General features: G+C 49.9%; 2 protein-coding genes across 5 annotated transcripts in view; both read left to right on the top strand.

The window, feature by feature from the left end:
• ZC3H3 (zinc finger CCCH-type containing 3) overlaps nucleotides 1-16577 on the top strand; it is a 162833-nt gene extending 146256 nt beyond the window's left edge. The window contains exons 10-14 of one of the 4 annotated variants that reach the window (XR_002435290.1): nucleotides 1727-1911; nucleotides 3680-3888; nucleotides 13686-13796; nucleotides 14397-14480; nucleotides 14577-14595. Coding sequence is in view for 2 of the 4 variants with exons in the window: in XM_021387474.1 (XP_021243149.1) it covers nucleotides 1727-1911; nucleotides 3680-3888; nucleotides 14397-14480; nucleotides 14577-14608 (510 nt within the window). In the remaining 2 variants the exon portion in view is untranslated. Of the gene's footprint in view, nucleotides 1-1726; nucleotides 1912-3679; nucleotides 3889-7670; nucleotides 11465-13685; nucleotides 14481-14576 lie in introns of those variants that run through there. The other 3 variants (XR_002435289.1, XM_021387474.1, XM_021387475.1) reach the window with 3 other exon arrangements.
• On the top strand, nucleotides 19615-22467 carry MAFA (MAF bZIP transcription factor A). The gene has a single exon (XM_021387476.1). It carries the CDS (start codon nucleotides 20725-20727, stop codon nucleotides 21583-21585), a length of 861 nt encoding a protein of 286 aa, XP_021243151.1. The 5' UTR covers nucleotides 19615-20724; the 3' UTR covers nucleotides 21586-22467.

Here is a 22971-nt window from a genome sequence, read left to right as displayed (position 1 = left end):
CCCCCTCCTGTTTATATGCTCCCTTCAAGTCTTGGAAAGCCACAGTGAAGTCTCCCCGGTGCCTTCTCTTCTCCTAACTAAACAGGCCCACTTCCCTCAGCCTTTATTCATAGGAGAGGTGCTCCAGCCCTCTGATCATCTTCGTGGTCCTCCTCTGGACCCACTCCAAGAGCTCCTCATCTTGTGCTGGGGTCCCCAGGGCTGGACACAGTACTCCAGATGGGACCTCACAAGAGCCGAGTAGAGGGGGACAATCACCTCCCTCTCCCTGCTGGCCACTCCTCTTTTAGTGCAGTCCAGAACATAGTTGGCCTTCCAGGCTGCCAGCGCACACTGCTGGCTCATGTCCAGCTTCTCGTCCACCAGGACCCCCAAGTCCCTCTCCTCAGGGCTGCTCTCGTGAAGTTCTTCCTCCAGTTTGTATAAATACCTGGGATTGCCCCAGCCCAAGTGCAACACCTTGCACTTGGCCTTGTTGAACCTCTTTAGGTTCTCGTTGGCCCACTTGTCCAGCCTGTCCAGGTCCCTCTGGATGGCTTCCCTTCCTTCCAGTGTATCGACTGCACCGCTCAGCTTGGTGTCATCTGCAAACTTGCTGAGGGTGCTCTCGATTCCATCGTCTATGTCATTGATAAAGACATTGAAGAGCACCGGTCCCAGGACTGAGCCTTGGGGGACACCACTCGTGACCGGCCTCCACCCTGACATAGAACCATTGATCACAACCCTTTGGCTGCGACCAGCCAACCAGTTCTTAACCCACTGAACAGTCCATCCTTCACATCCATACCTCTCTAATTTGGAGAGAAGGATGTGATGAGGGACCCCGTCAAAGGCTTTGGAGAAGTTGCTTCACTCTAAGATCTCTCTGTAGGGGCTCTCTGCCATCGAGAGAGTAAAGGGTAGGAAAGGGAGCATCCATGGAAGGACTGAGTTCCATCCCCATTCTCAATCCCTTGTGCTACGTTAGAGCGAGCTCTCTGGATCATTGGGTGATGGTATGCCAGTGCTGGAGATTAGAGAGGCTGGTCTTTCTCCCTTAAGCCAACCAACTTTCCTAGTTAGAAGTCACATCCAAAGCTCTTTCTTCTGCCTTGCTGGCATTTCTTCCTGCCTTTTCCTCTGCCAAAAACTGCCGTTTCCCAGCAGAACGCCCATCTGGTGAGTTCTGCAGACTTCTCTTTGCCACTGATTCCCACTGTGAGCATTGTTCCTGGAAACCATAGGCTGAACTCCAGCCCTTGGCCTCCTTTGGCAGGAGGCAACAGTCCCAAAATAGGCATATTTTGAAGCAAAAAAGGGATGTGCTTCTTTCTTTTCCCTCCCCAGGTGACCAAGGGAGGTCACAAACGTGGAGTGGAAGATGTTATAATCCAGTGTCCTGTCTAAAACTGGCTTGTCCACCTCAGTTAACCTATTGAGACCTTCAGTGCCATCACCTCAGGGGTGATTACTATCTAGATTTTGGCATTTTGGGTCAGTAAAGTCAGGTGCTTAGAAAACAGTGTGTGAATGTGTAGCATCTCCTGGAAGAGATTAATATTTTTACATAATATTTTGATATGAAATAATGCTTTTTGTGTGGAGGAGAAAACACCAGCACATCCTTCTCTGCTTTTAGCAATGAGTTGGTGCCACCTGAAGGAGTCCGACTTTGGGAACTCATGCTCCTTGCAGAGATTTCAACAGGGACATTTCCTAATGCCTCTCTCTTTTTCCCTCCCAGTGCAAGAAGAAGCACACACTGGTTTGCCCGGACTTTGCCAAGAAAGGCATCTGCCCCAAGGGCTCCTGCTGCAAGCTGCTGCACCCGAAAAAGAAACGTCAGTTACTGGGGAACAGCCCTGGTGATGATGGAGACCAGGGGGATCCCCCCTCCAAATGGAGACGGCTCTGGAAGGAGACAAGCAGGTAGGAAAGAGCAGAAGAAACTGATTTTCCTGCACTTAAACTGTTGTCTTCCCAGGCTGCTTCTTACGGATACATGTATCTGTGTGCATGCTGGTTTATTTTAAGAGGTCATTGACATGAGTCACTGCAGTGCCTTCTTGATAGAGTCCTTTTGAGCAAAAGGATCAGGTCTCCAGTAGGTTTCCAATAGGTCTCCAAGCATAGCTGATGGAGAGGACCATGGGGATTGATTGCATCTCACTGCCCCGTGATTTGTTCATGCTATTGGAATGTGAGTATCCTTGCTTTTAGAAATGTGGTGCCCAAGTTTTCGACACCTTCAGGCATCACTGAAGCTTTTGTAGAATGTCCACCTGGGAGATGGAGGAGCCCTGGTAGAGGCTGGCTTGGGTTCTTGGTTAATTATGGCAGCAGCAATGAGTGTGTAGCATCTCTCCAAGCCTTTTGGATGTCACTGTCCCCTCTGCCATGGCAGTGTTGGTTATTTGTTGTGCATCAGGCTGCCCAGTTCTACACCCCAGGCTTCATCCTGAGCTATTGCTGCCGAAAGAGGATCGAAGAATCATGGAATTATAAAGGCTGGAAAAGAAAGAACACTGAAAGTCCAACTGTTGACCCATCCTCACCATTACTACTAGCCATGTCTCTCAGTGCCACATCTCCATGTTTCTTGAGCACCTCCAGGAACGATGACTCCACTATTCCCTGGCAGCCTGTTCTAGGGAACTTCTATCATTCCCTGCTGGAGAATGGAGTTGGAACTGCCCAGATACAGAGTTTAGTCCCAGTTTAACTGCTGTTAACTCAGTGGTGGCATCTTCTGTTCTTCCTGTGGTTTCCTCAGCTGGAGGATCTGCTGGGCAAAGATGAAACTCTTCCATGCTGAGACAAAGCCTACAGATTGACGGACATGTAGGTCCTTGTCCCTGCAGAGAGACCAATTTTTCTGAGCCTGGCTTGTCTTTGGCTTAGAATCATAGAATCGTTAAGGTTGGGAAAGACCACCAAGATCACCAAATCCAACCCCAACCCTTCACCACCATGCCCACTAAACCATGTCCCTCAATGCCACGTTTAACCTTTTCTTGAACACCTCCAGGGACAGTGACTCCACCACCTCCCTGGGCAGCCTGTTCCAGTGCATTACCACCCTTTCTGAGAAGAAGTTTCTCCTAATATCCAACCTGAGTTGACTTCCTCCATCCTCTCCCACACATTTTACTCTGGGAATTGAAGTTTTAAGAGTAATGAAAATTAAAGCCGAACTGAAATTGGGCTTTAAGCCCCTGAATTTATCTAAAAGTCCTGGTTAGAAGGAGGAGAAAAAAACAGTTTGGGGGTCTTTGCCACTCTGCTGCCATAGTCCCCATCCCAGCCCTGCCTTGTATGGTAGCAGAGGGGCCAAGCGCTCAGCAGGCTCTCTGGGTGACTGAAGAGCCTTGGAATGATACCGAGCTCACATCCCCCATGTGAATGAGGTGCAAAATAGCAGCTTGCTCTTTTTAGGTGCCCTGTGGGCAGCTTGCAGTGCTCGAAAGCAGCTCAGGAGGTTGTTTTCCTTTCTTAGCACCATCATCAGAGATATCAAACGAGCTGAACTGTCATGTTATCTGTGCTCGCCAGAAATCAGAGACAACGATCAGCCTGGGTTGAAGCCCAGAGAGCCTCCACGTGCTGCTCTGCTGCTTCACTCCATGCACTTCAGCATTACCAGGAGGGGATTGTTTTGTTTTTCATTATTATTTTTTTGTGTGCTTTCCTCCTCTAGGAATGATCCAACTCAACTCTTTGATGATGGGGAAGTGCCCGGACCCTCCAGTGCAGAGCAGGACGTGAAGTTTTGGAAGGATGCGGACACCTCACGAAGCAGCTGTCTGCAGAAACTGCCGTCCTTCATCTCCCTACAGTCCTCATCCTCACCGGGTGATAAGAAATGCAAAGTGGAGAGAGATGAGGATGAACCAATGGATGAGCCAGGTAGGAAGTGCTTGGACTGGGTTTGCTCTGGGCTGCCTTAAATCACCACTGAGGAGATTTATACCTCGCTGTTATCCAGGTGTTTTTGTGGGGTGAGTCACCAATCCTCTAAGTGCTGGCTCCAACAGCAGCTCAGTCGGAAGGTAGGGGACTTTGGGGTGCTTTGGGGAGATCCAGGTGTGTCTACAGGTGATGTAGATACGGTGCAGGGAGAAGGAGAACCTAATATCCTCATTTTGTACCTCGGAACTGATGCATTGGGAACATACTTGGTCATTTCCAGCTCTGGGCAGGAGGTTTTGGCTGGACGTTGCTTTATGTTTTGCACTGTGTCTTCTCCATCAGAGTGATGTGCAACAGTTGCATCTCCTGAAGGCTATCTCAGATACCAGAGTGGGCTCAAGAATTAAAACATTTTGTGGCAGCAAGTTGTCATTTCAGCTTGAGGTGAGATCCAGGAGGATTCGATAGGAAAACAGAACAGCTTCAGAGATGACCTATAATTTCTTTTGTCCAGCGGTGGACAAGAGCGTGGAAGTGATGAGCTGATGGTTGGACTAGATGACCTTAGTGATCTTTTCCAACCGTAATGATTCTCTGATTCTAAAACAGGGAAAGTCTGTTGGGTTGGAGAGCTCTGTCTTCTTCTCTGGCAGTGGAGAGGTAGGATGAAATTCATACAGTATGGCTTACTGTGAAGGGAAGGGCTGGAAAAACCATCTGAGCTTCCCTCCCTGTCCCTGGTCTCCTGCATGCTCCAACCCAGGAGCAGGATTCTGCTGGGACAATGGATGAGTTCAGCACTGGAGCATTTGCACTTTCCTCTGTAAGTGGAGGTTGAGTTGCTTAGCAGCCAAGTGCAAACCCCTCTTCAAGCCAAGGAGGTCTGAGATGCCTCAGCACTGTCAGGAAGAAAGTTCTCAGGCTTAGCAACATATTCCTGGAGTCACAGTCAAGCAGGGATGGCTGCTCAGCTGTGTGCTGCAACGGGTACACACAGCCTTTCAGCAGGGAAAGGAAAGCAAGGAAGGAATTGCAGATATCTGTAAAATAATCTGATGACAAAGTAGTTTCCCTGCCGAAGGGATGCAGTGGTTGTGCATGGTTGGTTCAGGGGTGGGTACAAGGGTCATAGAATTTTAGAGTCTTAAAATACCCAAGTTTGAAGGGACCCGTGAAGATCATAGAATAGAATCATAGAATCATTAAGGTTGGAAAAGACCACTAAGATCATCAAGTTCAACCACATCCCCACCATGCCCACGAAAAGATCATTAAGTCCAGCTCCTGGCTTCCCACAAGACCACCCAAAAATCAAACCATATGTCTGAAAGTGTTGTCCAGATACTCCTTTAACTCTGGCAATCTCAGTGCCATGATCACTTCCCTGGGAAGACTGTTCCAGTTCCCAACCACGCTCTCAGTGAATAACATTTCCCTGATATCCAGCCTGACCCTCCCAGTGGCACCTGCTGGGTACTCAGGTTTGCCCATACCTGGTGCTGAGATGCATTCAGTGATTTAAGACTTGTCCCAGTACACACAAAGGGACCCAGGGACACAATGACAACCATAGCCTGATGGGAAGAAAGGAGCCTTGGCCATCCACAGGCCATCATCCTGGTCATCCCAAGAGGTTGCTTGTGCTACAAAAGGACCCAAATGATTAACAGTGCCCAAATCACCTATAAAGCCAGGTCTGTGTCTTAAGGTACAGTATGCATCAGTCAGGATGGGTCCTTGTGAGGCTCTGGGTAGTTGGTGTCTAGCAGCTGCAACCTATTGGAACAGGCTGCCCAGGGAGGTGGTGGGGTCACTGTCCCTGGAGGTGTTCAAAAACTATGGAGATGTGGCACTGAGGGACAAGGTTAGTGGGCATGGTGGGGATGGATTGGGGTTGGACTTGAGGATCTTGTACGTCTTTTCCAGCCTTAATGATTCTATGATTCTACTGTAGGGAACCTGCTTTAGCAGAGGAGTTGGACTAGGTGTTCTCTAGAGGTCCCTTCCAACCCTTTCAATTCTGTGATTCTGTAATTTTATCTGTGATGGTGTTTTGGGATCTGCTCTCTTCACCACATGTCCAGAGATGCCTGTACTGGGGAGCACAGTGATAATATTCACTTTCTGCTTGCAGACCCTAATGGTGACATACAAATTGGTGGGATGGTAAATAAGGAGGAGGACAGGTTATTATTACAGAGTGATCTGAATTGCTTGGTTAAACGATCACAATTTGAGAAAATGCGCTTTTAATACTGACAAGTGCAGGAGGAAGGGGGAAAAGTGCTGTGTGGAAAGGAAGCGGGTGGAGTGAGTGTTTGGAGATGACTTTTAGGAACCAACCTGGGCAACAGGCTTAGTGCGAGCTTGTGGGGTCTTGGTGTGTATCTGTAGACTTAGAATTTATAAAAAGGGGACTGGAAAGGAGGGACGTGGTGTGCTGTCCTCACATGGGAATCAACCTGCAGATGGAAACCCCGGTGGTTGGGATGAGCACTTGGTGCATTCCCATCCTTCACCGTTTTTTGTTCTCTGTTTGGGAGGGCTGAGCCAGAGGGTGCACAAGCATCCCAGCCCCTCCGGTAGATGTATGCAGGTAATGGGCACTTCCATATTTCACCTTCCAGTTAAAATAGCCTATGCTGGAGCCTAACTGGCCTCCCCGCGCTAATTGTAAGCAAGTGCACCAATGCAAACCATTCCAATCGAGTGCTAATTTAATTAGAAAGCACCCATTTTAGTTAATTTGTTCGAGAAGATCACTGAAAACTCCTGGAGAGAACAGATGTTCCCCTCTCCCCCGATGAACATTCAGGGGTTTGTAAATGGCTCCACTCAGCCTTGTTTAGGAGAGAAAAGAGGATTTTATAGCTGCAAACGACCCTTTCTGTAAACATTTTACAGCTCTCTGCACGTTTGAGTGACGATAAACCCCTAGCAACTCGGCGGGCTGCAAATTTGCGACCATACGGCTATCATTTTATTGTCATATTTCACGGTCGTAACGTTAATGGAAGATGCTCGCTACAGTCTTTTTTAACGGCTCCGCTGAGCACGCTCAAACACTTTTGCTTTGGAGGAATTCATTGAGGTGCAGCGGTTCTATTTTTGTTTACAGCTTTCACTTCTGGAGGAATAACTTTGAAAACGCAAATCCCCCCGGCTACCCTCCCCATCCAAATCCGTGCCGTGTTCCCTGCTTTGCTGTGACCATGGGGCTGCATGGGATGGCAACCCCGTGGTGCTGGACCCAAACATCTCCCCTTCTGCTGCTCCTAGCCCTTTGCATGACTGTGATTGGTTTCCCTCACATCAGGAATCCTGATGGGATGCCATGTGGAGGGTGCCATGGTTCTCCACCACCTGCAGCATCCTCTTCAGCACTCCTTCTGCCACAGGCTCTTTGCTCCAGAACAGCTTATTTTGGCAGCTGGATGAGGCAGATGCCAAAACAACCCTTTGGACTGAGTGGCAGAAAATGCCCCGAAGCCTGCTAGAAAGCATCTGCTTTCTAGATGTAGGTGATGGAAGAGTTGGATGGAAATGGGTGATCCAAATGGGAGCCAGCACTACAGTTTGCTCCTCTTGTTAGGAACTGGGAGGAAATATTATGGGTAAAATACAGGGAACTGGTTTTTCAGTGTTGTCACAAGCATCTCCTTGACCTCAAGCCCCAGCCATCTTGGTACCCTCCACTGGACTTGCTTTAGTGTGTTTGTTAACCTCTTCATCATCAAGAAAACCAGATTTCTGTCTTTTCCATCTTGGTTACCTTCCAGAAATGTGTGAGCTGCCTTAGACTTCTCCAAGGATCTGAGTCCTGGCTGGTGGTGTGTATGGTGGAACAGAGATCTTGGCCCTCCTGGTGGGATCATTGCTCCTTTTTGGAAGGGATCTTGGCCATGGTGAAGTCATGAAGCAATGGTTGCACCTGTAACTGATCCACCTCTGTGACCTCTTCATTAGGTGGGATCGCCTCCTGAAACGGTGGACTCTCTGTTTCCTACAACCTGAGATAGGGAAGCTCCTCTGTAGAATCGTTAAGATTGGAAAAGACCTCTAAGATCATCAGATCCAACCATCAACCCATCCCTGCTGTGCCCACTCATAGAATCATTAAGGTTGGAAACAACCTCCAAGGTCATCAAGTCCAACCATGCACAGTCCCACAGTCTTCCCAATTCCTGCTCCTGTATTGTATATGCCTCCTCCAAACTCCTTACATTACCAGAACCCCATTTCTTAGTAGGATTGGGTCCTAGTGGGTCTCCGCAACTGCTGGTGCTGTAGAAGCTCTTTGCTGGGCCTCCTAACTCCTGAGGAGCTTTCCTGAAGGTCTTGCTTGGTGCATCACCCGAAGGGTGGCAATAGCTCATGACTTTTTGCTGTACCCCTGCTTGCTCCATGCCTTCTAGGCTCCCATATAGGGGTGAGAAGCTGAAACTGTGGGACCAGATCAGTGGATCTGGCTGAGGACTACGTTCCTTAGGGTTATTCCATAGAGTTATTTAATTTTCATATTGCAAAGTGGACGATTTAGTTGAAACTTCCAGTAAACCTGATGAGTGCCATGACTTTTTCTGATGGGGCTCTCCATCTGAATTGAAACCCTCTTTCTTATCCCACATCTGAAAATACTCATTCTGATTTCCCAGCCTGGACCCAACTGCCTGCATGTTTCCAGTCCTCCAGGAAGGTGGTAGAGTCACCATCCTTGGAGGTTTTCAAGTAAAGGGTGGATGTGACACTGAGGGACATGTTTTAGTGGTTTGGTGGTATTGGGTTGATGGTTGAACTTGAAGATCTTAGTGGTCTTTCCAACATTTGTGATTCTATGATTCTATGACTTTACAGCCCTGTCATTTCCTCCTGAGTTATTTAATGACCTGGAAACCAGAGATGGAAGAGCCCTTTGAGATGGTGAAATCCCATCCCTTCAACCCACCTGTAGAGGACAGATGTAAAGTTTACCATACTCGGTTGTAGCCAAGTCACCACTGACTCTCAAACCATAAAGCATCGCTGTGGTGTCCGTGTCCTGACAAAATTCCTTTCCCACCACTGTGGCTTGTGATTTGCAAGCTTTGCATTTCATAGCTGGAGTTCCCTTTGGATAGGGAGGATTTGGGGGATGAGATGTAACAGGGCTGGAAAAGGTCTAAGTGTTTCACCTCTTGGAGCAACAGCAACACAGCAGATCAGGTTGGGTTGCCTCTCTCATTGCTGCTTTTTTCCAAAATGAAGGAATTAAAGAGAAATTACTCATCCTTGTGCAGATGTTCTGCTGCAGGTGATGGGCACTGCCCATCAAAGCATTGGAGCCTTTTTCCCTTCTAGACAGAGCCTCTCCCGGCGTCCCAGCCTTGAAGCCTTTCTTGAGGGGCACAAGTTTTTGGTGGAATAGCACCAGGGTGAGTTGTTGATGAAGTTCTTCTCACTGGATGGATTTAGTGCAGGTCTTGGGCTGCAGGGTTAAGTGTAGGCGTAGTTTCTACCCTATGGCATCATATGTATTTATTTTCTCCATCTGTGCCTATCTCAAGAGCAGTGATTTATTCCTTCCTGCACACCTCCGCTGCGCACAACGGCACGGGACATTGCTCTGTACATGATACACAGGGTAGGAGGCAGCCTTGGTTTTGTCCAAGATCAAACATTCTTGTCATCAGCGTGACAGATGAGGTGGCTGGGGAGCAGGTAAAGGATGTTTTTCCTGTCTGGGTGAAAAAGTGCATGTGGAATTTGGGGGAGAAAAGCAGAAATTTCTCCATCCAGATTAAGCATCAGCTGGGAAGTGCTGGGACGTATCTTGGTGCTCTGATCATTCCCTTTGCTTCCCATTGTATTAATAATTGGTTGCCAAAGCACTGCTCTTCTGCTAATTGCAGCTGTCTCATTAGGAAAAGAGGAGCTCCAGGCTTATTTTCGGGCCCTGTACAGAGCCTGACTGGGTGCAGCAAAGGACAAATCCCACATATTGGGAGAGGGATGGAGACAAAATGTCCCATTGCACTCAGGTTTGGTTGGGAGAGTGGGAATGCATCCGTATAACAACCAGCTTTCTCTGTGGCAAGGCTTTTTATACTTTAGTGGAGGAATTTGGAAAGCTGCTAGCAAGCTTTCTCAGTACTATTCATCTTCCCTGCATCCCATCGCTTCAGGATTTAGGCATCCTCTACTTATGGAGCAGAGCTGTCACGTGGTCCCTGGCAGATGCGGAACATTTTTGGCTGCTGTCCCTTTTCCAGTCTGGTTCTGTGCCCCATCTCCCATCCTCAAAAATGTGGTAGAAAATCATTTTTCAACACTCAGCCATAGGCAGAGGGGGGACATGGGGACAAGGACCAGGGCCACCTCCTTTTGTCCCCCATCCAAGGGACTTCCCCACTGGCAGTGTCCCTTTAAATCCCTTTAAGTCCCGTCTCCTCCTTATCTCAGCATCTGGTTGAAGCAAATTTTGTTTAACGTGGGTGCAGCTGGAGCCACTTGGCGAGGATGTGTCTGAGGGAAGCCTGGTTTTATTGAAAAATATAATGGTGCCACCTGAAGTGTGATTTACTGCCGTGTCCACTCCTCAGACTTGATAATATATTTCTATTAGATTTCCTTCTTTCACTCCCTTCCCCAGCAAAGAGTGGCAAGTTTCTCCATCTGCCTGACACCTTCTTAGGCTTAGGCAAAATAAATGTTGATTTTCATCAAAAGGAAGAACGCTGGAAGTCCTAATTCTCCGGCAAGGCTGACAAGCTCAGCAAAAGCAACTCAGCTCTGCGCGGAGGGCTCGTGATCCAGCCCTGCTCCTCTCTTTGGAAGCAGTTCAATCATCGTAATGAAAAAGGGGCTTCTTATCCCTGCTTTCGCTAACTAGAAATTATATACCTGGTTCCTGGAAGATGGATTGTGTCGCTCCCGAAGTGCAAGGGGGGTGGGAGAGAGTGAAGGCACGCGAGATGCGACCCAAGATTGATCACGCCATTTGCAGAATCTACCATGCACAAAAGCAGAAAATGTAGTTCTGTCTGCCGGTGCAGGGCCGACATCTTGATGAGGTCCCCCCATCCCTTGCCCCATCCTTTCCAGGAGCAGCAATAAGATTGTCTCCATCCAAGAGTCAAAGTGGGAAACTGAGTTTTTGCCTGTGCTTGGTTGCTGTTTCACAGTGTGCTTTGGTTTTATTTCATTACTGCCCATCTTTACACCCCTGCTGCAATTTTTCATAGAATCATAGGATTATTAAGGCTGGAAAAGACCACTAAGATCATCAAGTCCAATTGTCAGCCCATCCCCACCATGCTCATTTACAGAATCATGGAATCATTAAGGTTGGATAAGACCATCAAGATCATCAAGTCCAACACCAACCCATCCCCACCATGCCCACCGAAGCATGTCACTCAATGCGACATCTTCATCAATTTGCAAGAATATGTTTAAAATCAAAGTCCAGCTCTGTGCAGAAGTCAGGAAGTTAATTGTGGTCGATTTAAAAATGAGCTTCTTGTTTTTTTGTTGCCTGTCTTGTTTTGTTTTCTTTTTCGTCCCCAAGAATAAATCTATATTTCTCCTTCTGTAACAATATTTGCTTTGAATTGCAAAGCATGGCTTTCGTGCTGCTGCACCACTATTAGCTAATGAATTTTCTTCGGTTCCACTGAGGGAATTGAGCCATTTCTGACATTCCCATCATATCAAGGATGCAGTCCTCATGGGGCAGCAATAGGGAGATGCTAATTTTCGTTCTGTAAGAGAGAAGGGGATGGACTCTTTAGCAGGATCTATTGTGCTAGGGTGAGGGGAAATGGTTTCAAACTAAAACTAAAAAAGAGGAGATTTAGGTTGGATATATGGAAGAAGCTTTTTCCAGTAAGAGTGGTGAGGCACTGGGACAGGTTGCCCTGAGAGGTGGTGGAAGCCCTGTCATCAGGCTCTGAGCAACCTGATCTAGCTGTAGGTGTCCCTGTTCATTGTAGAGGAGTTGGACTAGATGGTCTTTAAGGACCCCTTCCAACTCAAATGGTTCTATGATTTTTCTATTTGGTGTTAATGGGCAACAGCACTGCACCTCTTCTGCCATACCCAATGGGAATACCATGCTGCACAGCCCAAATTGCTGGGATGCTGGAAAATTGAATCATAGAATCATAGAATATCCCAAATTGGAAGGGACCCATAAGAATCATCGAGTCTAACTCCAACTGAGAGAGTCTTGGGAAGCTCAGCAGGTTTGAGCTGCTTGTGTCACCATTCCTCAAAGCCATATTAGCCTGCGTCGCAGGTGACTAATAGCTGAGGCCGTCGTGGCTGCCGTGCAGCCCTCTGATGTATGGGTGTTATATTAAGGGCAGAAAGGTGCTAAATGAGCCCTCTTTGTTTTACATAAATTAGCTCCAAAGCTATGTATCACTGCCACAGTGCTGTGGACTCTGAGCAAGTTTGTTTACCCAAGTTTAGAAGGGAAGAGCAGCTCACAGACGTGACCTACTGCTCCCTTGTCTCCTGGAGGAATTGTTCATGGGCTTCCCAGAGCCAGATTTGGTTTGGGGACACTAGTTCTGGAGATCTGAAATGAGGTGCTTTGGATAGCTGAAGAGGTGGATTGGGGTCAAACCAGAAACCGGTCATGTAGTACTTGCGACCAGAGCATCTGGATAGCGTTTGGAATGGATTCTTTCTGACTCCTCTGTGATGTTCTCCTCATGTAGTCCCAAATGAGAGGGGATTTCACCAAGTAGGTCTCATTGCTCAGCAACCTCTGGATCCCTTTTCCTGGGAGAACCCCCTTTTCTCTTCCATGTTCATCTCAGTGTCTTGTCCTCTCAAGTTAGCCACCATACTTCTGCCTCCCCATAGGGAAGTTCTGACCCAGCAGGTAGAACCCCGTAGCCACCTCCCCAAGGAGAAAATGGGAGAGAATAGAACATGAGAAATTCTTCAGAAAGATACATTCTATTTCCATCAAAACAGAGGAGGACTTCACGTTGTCCACCATGGTCCATGGGGTTTGCATGGGGTTGTCCTACAAAAGGGTCATCTCCAAAAGGAACTTCATGGGGTTTCAGCTTTATAGGAGCATCTGAGATTCTCCTTAAGGTGTGCTGGGCATCCTGAAGCCTGGTTTGTTTTCCTTCATTCCTGTCCCTCGTTGCTGCTTTGTTTCCAGCTGTCTCTCTCATGTGGTAAGCACCCAAAAAGAAGTTTGTTCACCTGCTCTTCCAAGGGAAAATGGTGAAGAGGTTCTGGGGGGACCCAAAACCCAGAGATTCCCTCTGGGAACAGAGCAGCAGCTGGAAACCGAGAGCAGAAAGTCCCTGCTCAAACCAAAGCTGAGCTTGTTAATGGTGTAAATACCCTGAAGAGGCATTGCTTTCTACATATCTCCACACTCACCTTCCAAAACAACACTCCAGTGCACCCAGGGATACTCAGGGAGTGGCTGAGCTTTTATCCCTCAAATCTCTGCATAAGAGCATCCTCCAGCCCTGTGTGCTGGGACCCAGCTAGATGGCAGCAGCACTCTCCTGAGCTCTGGAGCTACTCTCATCGCTGCGCTCGCGCAGACTGAATCCCCAAACCCCCTCCTGACTTCACGGGCAGCGGCGATTTATCACTGGGCTTGTCATCGCGGGGTCGTGAAACCCATCAGCTATGCGGCCCCAAATCCCCAGGCGGGTTTTTTGGTTATCATTTTTCCCTCTTGCTATCTCGTCACCACTGATGAGCAGCTCGAATGGCTGTGAGTGCCTCCAAGCACATTTGAGTCATGGGTCCCTGTCCCTCTGCATGTCCCATTTCAGGAGGTTGGAACTGGAAGATCTTGAAGGTCCCATGTACCTGAACCCATTCTGTGGTTCTATGTCTCCAGGGTGATAGGAATGTCCCCAGACCTTTTAACTGGAGTATCAAGAGTAAGTTAACCTCTTGCTTGCTGGTGCTCTGTTCTTTACCCCAGAGCAGGCTGTGACCCTCCACCTTGTGCTGCAGCTTAAAGATTCAGCTACTTCATGTTTTGACCATAATTTTGGGAGTTTACAACAAATTCAGTGCACTGTGATGTGGTGGGAGCCATGGGTGCCTTCCTTCCACGCTGCTTGCTGGGGGCTGAGGATGCTCAATGGGAATTTGGGGAACCAGTGAGCTCCATCCCGGCCACCCCAAAGGGTGACATCTGGGTTAGCAGGGATACACATCCTCAGAGAAAGGGACACCAGTCCACACCAAGGGGGGATGTGTGTCCTCAATAGCAGCTGGCATGGCAGTGGTGGAGCATCACCCAACCCCAGGCTGCAGAAAGCCCTGCTCTCACCAGAGCCAGTTTTAGACAAGGTCTCAATTTCTGGGCACACTCTCCTTTGAGGAAGAGGAACTCCCATGGGGAGATCACAGAATCATGGAATCATTAAGGTTGGAAAGACTAATACAATCATCTAGTCCAACCGTAGGCAGTTGGGCAGAGGGGGCAGGGACTTAGACGACATTCTCCTCTTTTTGTCCCTTTCTCCTTCCAGGTGGCATCAAATGGAAAAGGACCTCAATGTGGGCAACGTTGAGGGATTCCGAAAGCACCACTCTTGAGGAGGGCAGTAGTAGAGGTGAGACGTTTCCCCATGCCACCTTCCAGAGGTGGAACACAAAGCCTTAAAAGCACTGTGGGATGCATGCCACCTTTTTTCTTTCCTCCTTTCCAGGCAAACAGCTGCAAATCAAGCCCAGGCTGTGACCGTTGTCCCCACAGCAGCTGACCAGCTCAGGAAACACTGAGCCAGGCATTGCCTGGCACCTACCTCAGGACACCATTCCAGGACATGGCACCTTCTTTTTGTTGTTCATTTTTCTGGGATATCATTTCACCAGAGAGCCTGGCAGCGGCGTGGAGGACCATTCCCTCAGCCTCGCCCCTCAGGGAGGTGGTTTTGTTGAAGTATTTTAAGTTTGGGAATAAATTCTGGTTTCAGTTGGCTTATTTAAGGCTCCTGGGGAGGATGAAGAGTGGAGATGTTCAACCAACTGAGCGCATGGGCGCTGCTTGGATGTGGGACACAAGCACCCTATGGTTATCCTTGGTCATATGCCTGCATCCAGACCCCCTGCGCTATTTGGGATGAGGTATCTGGTGGTCTCAAGTCATCATGGTGAGGTGTCCCAACATGGGTTGGAATTTCCATGCCAAAAGCCCACCTGCATCCTGCTCCATCGCTTATTTTTAGGAGCAGTGCTTAGCTCAGACCATTGCTATGAGTCCCAACAGGGTTTTGCTCTCTTGGAAATCCAACTAGTCTTTTTGGGGCCTTTGAGCCCCTGTAAATCCAGATGAGAGCAAAAGCAACTCCCAACCTGGTAGGAAATAACAGCGGTGTAACTGCTCAGCGTGTTATGGGCACAGCCTCAATGCTCAACTGCTGTCCCTCATGCATTATTAATCTGATATCTCACAGCATCCTATCTCCTAGGAGGGTGCCTGTTCATCCTGACTCTTGATGCTCCCCTGCACCAGCCCTGATCTGTGTGACAAGTTCTGCTGATCTCAGCTCTTGGTTCACCTCCTCCTGCAGAGCAGCGAGCTGATAGAAGATGGATCATGGGTCTGATCTCTGCCATTGTGCAGATGGATGGAGGCGCTGATGGTTGTTGGTAGTGCTCAATCTGTTGAGCAGGTTTTGGTTTTCCTGCTCCATGCCTTCATCTCCATGACTTAAGAGCATGTGGGAGCCCTCTGCCAAGCAGGTTTCTGCTGGCTGTGCAGCTTTTGGAAAGCTGCCTTGATATCTGGCATCCGTGGATTCAGTTTCTGGAGTGGTTTTGGAGTGGCAAATGCAGCTCCCTGACACAGAGGACAAGTCCATCCTTGCCAAGAGATGCCAAGAGGCAACATTTGCTCGTCCGTTGTCCTTAAATAGCAAGATTTGCCTGTCTGTTAGGCAGTACCTTAGGGCAAACTTTATTTTAAGAGTCCTACAGGGAAAAGGCAGCAGCATTATACAGTTTAGGACTGTGTGCCCCATAGGGACAGTGCCACAGCTCTACATGGACGTGCCAATCTTTGCACTGCAAATGCATTTTGCTTGGTTCTGATGCGCATGGCATCACCCCACTCATCCCCGTGGAGCTTGGATGAACCTGTGAGCCCCCACCTCTGGCATTTCCAACACGAAGGCAGTGGGGGTGCCAGCTCTGTTGTCTCCAGGGAACAGGTACCCAGGTGTGCTTGGCCATGGGATGGGTGACAATGTCACCGTGTTGCCGCAGGCTCAGGTGTACAACAGCTCCAATAAAGCTGATGGCTGCATTTTCACACCCAGAACATCCCCCAGAGGAGCTGGATGCGTGCACCCCATAGGGGGGGGGGGCACAGGCTGGAAGGCTCCCCCCTGCCCAGCTTCTATAAGGGGGGGGTCATGGGATTTATAGCAGGCAGAGCCCCCGGGTCGTATTTCACCCCAAATGCCCAACACATGGCTCGGGTGACTTGGGGCATGGCAGGCCACCAGAGGCACTGTGTCATCAATGCCTGTCACCTCTTGAAGAAGGCCAGAGAAATTAGAGTGGGGGACCCTCTTGCTCCACCCTTCTTTTTGCTTTCTGCACCTATTTGGGGTTTCGTGTGACTGTCTCTGTGGGAAAATTCAACGAAGCATTGTGTACGGAGTTTCTCGTTTTTTTTAATAAAGTGGTTGTCGTCCCCGTTGTTACTAAATGTCTTTTATTAACTTGTGCATTTTTGTATTTAAATAAAAGAGTTTCTGCCTTGAGCTTTGCTCATCTTTCAGCATTATGACTCTACCAGAGTCATGCAGTGGCTGGGAAATGGGCAGATGGTTCCCTTGACGAAGCTGAACGCGAAAACCCAAATCTTCCAGATTTTGGGTTTTTATGTAGTACTCCCACTCCAAGCTGAAAATTCAGATATTTGGAGAAAATTCTTCTCAGAAAGCATGGTAATGCATTGGAATAGGCTGTCCATGGAGGTGGTGGAGTAACCATCCCTGGAGGTGTTCAAGAAACATGGTTTCCTAATCAACAACCTGGATTTGCCAGTAATGATGAGTGGCAGGGTCCCCAGGGATGGCCATTGCAAGGTGACAATGGCCAGGAGCATTGGCCAAGCACTCGATGATGGGCACAGCGAGGTTTTGTCCATGCCTCTTGGATGCTGCCTTAGACTGAGAAAGCACTGCATGAGCCCAGCCTATGGGACAGCAGCAGGAGGAGGGAGGGGGGATACAGGGCAGTGTTTCTGGAGGGCACTGTAAACATTTCCTGGAAAACCCTCGGGCGTCGACCAGGGCTGCTGGCACAGCTCTTGGTCCCCTGCCGGGGAAGCAGGTGCCAGGGTGGCATCTCCCTCGAGCTCACTTTTCTGCCCGTCATCAGGGTGGCTGTCCCCGGCCCTCCTCCTCCTGCCCTGTCCCATGTCTTCGCACAATCGTAACCTTTCTAGGTTTATTTCTGACCCTTCCCATGGGTCAGATTTGTGCCATGGCGGCCAGGGGTTGGGTCACCGGGATGGTGCCACCGCTTTTGGTGTGTCACCACTTTTGGGGTGCCTACTGTAACCCCACTTCTGCACCCTGCCAAAACCAACAGCAATTTGGAGAAACTGAGGCAGCAGTGATATGGGATCTTGGTGCCCATCCATACTCCAAGGGTTAAAGGGCCACAGGAGCTAAATGCAAAGGGTGACGCTATCCCGCTGCCATTCCGCACCCTCCAACCTGGTTATGTCACTCGACCGCCTGCGAGTAAACTTAGATGACCAACGTGACGTGGTGGGGAGGGAAGGGATGGGGATAAAAATACCTGGGCCAAACGATGGCCCTGCTTGGATCCTGGCCTGATCCTAATCTCTCTGTGGCTCCTATCCACTGCTGGTGATTCCAGTTGGGTACCCCAAGGATGCTTATGGGAGGTGGCACCCACTGGGTTGTGGCATCCCAATGACACCACACTGGGGGTCGTGGAGTTGTTGCAAATTCTGTTTTCAATTTTTGGGGCACTTTCCCCTTTTCCCACCTTGTTCCTGGTGGTTTGCAAGCTGGAAGAGAGCAAGAAAACATGGTTAAAACATCCTACAGAAAGGACTTTAATTATTGCAAGGCATTGCAAAACCATCTGTTGCCTTTCTTTATATCACCTCCATCCCATGGCCCCTGTGCATTGCACCCCATAATATCATTATTTGAATTTGGAAGTATTTCTAGATACTGGATGTATTGGTAGATACTGGGGATATTGATAATGCATGCAGAAATATAAATGGTCCCTGGTTTTAACTGCTTGGGATGCAGCAAGTTTTCTTTGCTTTGACCCTTCAAAAACAAACAAACAAACAAAACAACAAAAAACCTTTTTACATTAATCCAGCCCTGCCTTTAAGCAGGAAAATGGGAAAAAGCAGTGTCCCCATCCCTGAGTCCTCACGCTGGAGTCTCTGCCTGCCCAGTGGGTGGGTGAGGATGGAGGGGATGGCTGTGGTGGTGTCATGGTGACATCGTCGTGGGTGTGGATGGAGAGGACCCCATAGGATGGGGATGGTTGTTACTTGGGCCATGGTGGTATCCCCGTGCCTCAGTTTCCCTCAAACACATTGTGCCATGTGCTCTATCCCTGGCTATGGTGCACATCCCCTCTAACACCTCCCCTGACTCCATTATCATTAACCCCAAATCTCTCCAGGTGCTGTGGCTCCCCAAATCACCCTCCTCCCTCCCGTGCTGCAGCCCCAGCAGCCACGAGGTGGCAGGGCTGGGAGCAGCATCCACACCTGGACCACATCCTGAAGGATGCTCAGCAAAGCATCCTGACACAATGGGATCCCCTGCGCTGGGATGTGTCTTCACCCTATAACCCCTACATTCACCCTGTAACCCTTGCATTCACTCTATAAGCCCTGTGTTCACCTTATAGCCCCTTTGTTCACTCTACAGTCATGCCTCAAAGTGATGTCGCGGCTCGGAGATGCTCAGGTGACGTTTTGGTGCTTTTCATCCTAATTTTACCAACTTTCTTTCCCACCTAGAAGAGCCAGTGAAGATCCAGAGTGCAAACTTCGCACCCTGTGGCACAAAACCAGCCTACATCAGCCCAATACCTCCCCTCTGAATGTAGGGATTGGTGGTTGTGCATTCTCCCTGAAAACCAACAGATTGTGGGAAAATCCTAAGAAGGAAATCCAAAAATTATAAATACGGCATTGCGTGAAGGTAGCAGTGCCATTGAAAGGATGCTGAGCATTCACCCCAGTGGGAAAAGTGAGTGAAGAGGGGGCTACCCCCATATTTGATGCCTGGTACCTGTGGGATGAAAGGGACGGTGAGGCATCATGTGAAATTTCGGGTGAATAAACCACATTTTCATTTTTCCCATTCTTTTGGGTTTCTTGGATGGAAATGGAGTTTCTTTCCATCATTTTGTTCCTCACAATATGCTCAGGGTGGTGGTTGGGAGCTGTGGGGGTGAGGACACGGGGGTGCCTATAGGGGGTCCCTATAGTGGGGGTACCCATAGGGCAAATCTCTATGCCACCCTCCTGCGGGGCTCCCGCGGGCAGCGCTGCACTCTCTCCCCTCATTGATTGACAGCTACCCGGGGGCGTTGCCATGGGAATATGCAAATATCCTCGGGCGGTCGCCTCTCTGATTGGCCGACGGACCCTAAGACCCGCCCTGAGGGGCGGGGATAGAGGGTTCTCCCCATATATAAGGCGGAGGGCTCCATTCAGCGCTGTGCCGCGGAGGGTGCGGGCGGGGAGCGGGATTGAGGTGCGTCCCCCGCCCCCGCGTTCTCCGGGGGAGGGGAGGAGAAAAGAGGAGGAGGAGGAGGAAAGCAGAGGAAGGCTCACAGCCCCGGGGAGGTGGGGCTGGGGCAGGTGCCAAGGGGAAGGCAGGAAGGGGCGGGCGGGGCGCTGCCCCATTGCTCGCCATTGGGAGGCAGCGGAGGAACCGCAGAGAGCTCCGGGCATCCCGCACTGAGCGCCCCGTGGTGCGCTCCGCTCCCGGGTGGAACCTGGGGTTGAGCTCCGGTGCGCAGCTGTGGGAGCCGGAAAACTCTGTCGGGAGTGGGCAGCCGCGGAGCGGGACCCCAGCGGAGGTTCGGCGGAGTTGGGCTGAAGTCCGTGACAAAGCACCCTCGGAGGTTCTCCAGAGTTGGGCTGCGTCTTGGAGCAGTGTCTCCAAGAACCGTTTCGTCGGAGTCGGGGCTGAAGTCGGCAGCAAAACCCCACCAGAGATTTCCTGGAGCTGAGCAGAAGCAAAACACCACCGGAGTTCTGCTGGAATTTGGCTGAAGTCGACGACAAAGCCCCATCGGAGGTGCCTGGAGTTGAACTGAAGTAAAACCCCATCGGAGTTTCCCTGGAATTGGGCTGAATCCTGGAGTGGAGTCCCCAGGAACGGTTCCATCGGAGGTTTCCCCTGGAGTTGGGTTGAAGCGAAACCCGTTGGAGGCTTCCCAGAGTTGAGCTGAAGTCAGCCACAAAACTCCGTCAGAGGATCACCGGAGCTGGAGCAGAAGTCGGTGATAAAGACCCGCTGGAGCTACTCGGAGTTGAGTTGAAGCAAAACTCAATCGGAGATTCCCAGGAGCTGGAGCTGAAGCCACTGGCAAAACCCCACTGGAAGTTGTCTGGATTTTGGCTGCATCCCGGAGCCGAGTCCTCGAGCACCGTCCTGTCAGAAGAGCAGTGAAGCCCCTTCGGAGCCCAAAAAAGGCAGGAAAAAAAAAAAAAAGATTTCCATCTCGGACAGCCTGACCTCACCCCATTGCGGAGCCTCAGCAGAGGTTCCCTGCTCCCAGCCCCGCTCCAAGCAGCGGGGGACCTTTTCCCCTCCATGGACTGAGATGGCCTCGGAGCTGGCCATGACCGCGGAGCTGCCCACCAGCCCCCTCGCCATTGAATACGTCAACGATTTTGACCTGATGAAGTTTGAGGTGAAGAAAGAACCGGCGGAGGCCGAGAGGCTGTGCCACCGCCTGCCTGCTGGTTCGCTTTCTTCCACCCCGCTCAGCACCCCGTGTTCCTCCGTGCCTTCCTCGCCCAGTTTCTGTGCTCCCAGCCCTGGTGGACAGCCGAGTGCTGGTCCCACCGCCGCTCCCCTGGGCTCCAAACCGCAGCTGGAGGAGCTGTATTGGATGTCGGGCTACCAGCACCACCTCAACCCCGAAGCGCTCAACTTGACCCCGGAGGATGCTGTGGAAGCATTGATCGGCGCTCCGCACCACCACCATCACCATCATCAGAGCTATGAGTCGTTCCGGCCTCAGCCCTTCGGGGGCGAGGAGCTGCCCCCGGCCGCCCACCACCACAACGCCCACCACCACCATCACCACCACCACCTGCGCTTGGAGGAGCGGTTTTCCGACGACCAATTGGTGAGTATGTCGGTGCGGGAGCTCAACCGGCAGCTGCGGGGATTCAGCAAGGAGGAGGTGATTCGCCTCAAGCAGAAGAGGAGGACCTTGAAGAACCGTGGCTACGCGCAGTCCTGTCGCTACAAGCGGGTCCAGCAGAGGCACATCCTGGAGAACGAGAAGTGTCAGCTCCAGAGCCAAGTGGAGCAACTCAAGCAAGAAGTTTCCCGTTTGGCCAAGGAGCGGGATCTGTACAAAGAGAAGTACGAGAAGTTGGCGGCGCGGGGCTTCCCCCGGGAGCCATCCCCTCCTGCGGCCCCAAAAACTACCGCTGCTGACTTCTTCATGTGAGCCCGGGGTGGGGTGAGGCGGGGGGTGACATTGCAATGCCCCCCTCCCCCGCGATGTGGGGAGAGCAAACGATCTGCTTGTATAAAAAAATACTATTATTTTCTTCTGAAAAGTTGTTCTGAAAATATGAGGAAATGGGACCCCCTCCCCGACCCCATCAGGACTTAGACTGGAAAGGGAGGGGGTCCTGGGGAGGGGGACGCATCCCATAGAGCCCCTGTGTGGGCAGAGGGGGACACATCCTATAGACCCCTTATCCGGGGAGAGCAAACAATCTGCTTGTATTAAAGACAAAAAAATATTTTCTTCCAAAAAAATGGGGAAATGGGACCCCCTTCCCGATTCCATCAGGACTCAAACTGGGGGTCCTGGGGAGGGGGGCATCCTATAGACCTCTTATATGGGAAGAGCAAACAATCTGCTTGTATAAAAAAGAAAAGAAGTATTATTTTCTTCCGAAAATACGGGGAAATGGGATCCCAACCCCCTGAGGACTCGGACTGGATCAAAGAGGGGGGTCCTGGGAGGGGGGCGGAAAGGCAGCGGACATGGAGCCAAGCCTGCATGCGGGACGTGTATGGCGTGCCGCCCCCAGCACACTAGCCCCCTCCACCCTGCGTGTTTAACCCCCTCCTTCAATTATCATTTATTATTATTAATTAATTTCGGGGTGCCCCTGTGCATCCTCCTTGGGGGGGGGAGGGTCTGGCAGCGCTGTGCCCTGCCCGGCCCCCACCTCCTGCACCCCAACCTGAGCCACTCTTTAACTTATTTGCCCCTTGTACATATGTAGAAGTTAGTTTAGTTTTTAGTTTTTTCTGCTTTTTTTTTTTGTTTGTTTTTGTTTTCTTCCTGAGCCTATATTTTGCTTGGTGATTTATGGAGAGGAAAAAAAAAATCCTTTAAAAAAAAAAAAAAAAGCAAAAAAACCCAAAAAAAACCACAAAAAAACACGAGTCTTAAAAGTTTGTATGTAATAGCATGCAAATAATATCTGAGTTAATTTAATGATGTTGGGAAGAAGCCGAATGCACTATATACAGGAATCGATTGGGTTAAATAATACTGTTTTATAGAGATTTAAAATTATCTATGCTCTTAAAAATTAAAAAAAAAAAAGGGGAGGTTGAGGGGGGCGGGAGGGAGAGGTAACAATTAGGGCGATCTGAAAGGCAATAGAGTAATATATGAACTGCGAATGGTTGGCTGCTATCTCACTATGCACCAGATTTATTTATTAACCCTCGGGAAACGAATTATTTTAACCTCGGCGTTGACAAAAGGAGAGGAAAATGCACATTATTTCTCGAAGCGAAAAAAGATGGGGAGGGAGCAGGGGGTGGGGGGGAAAAGTAGAATTTGTGCAATTGTGCTCGGAGTGGAAGC

Source organism: Numida meleagris, chromosome 2 (assembly GCF_002078875.1).
Source record: "Numida meleagris isolate 19003 breed g44 Domestic line chromosome 2, NumMel1.0, whole genome shotgun sequence".
Classification (NCBI taxonomy): domain Eukaryota; kingdom Metazoa; phylum Chordata; class Aves; order Galliformes; family Numididae; genus Numida; species Numida meleagris.
The sequence above is the reverse complement of the archived record's forward strand: the minus strand, read 5'-3'. Positions and strand labels throughout refer to the sequence as shown.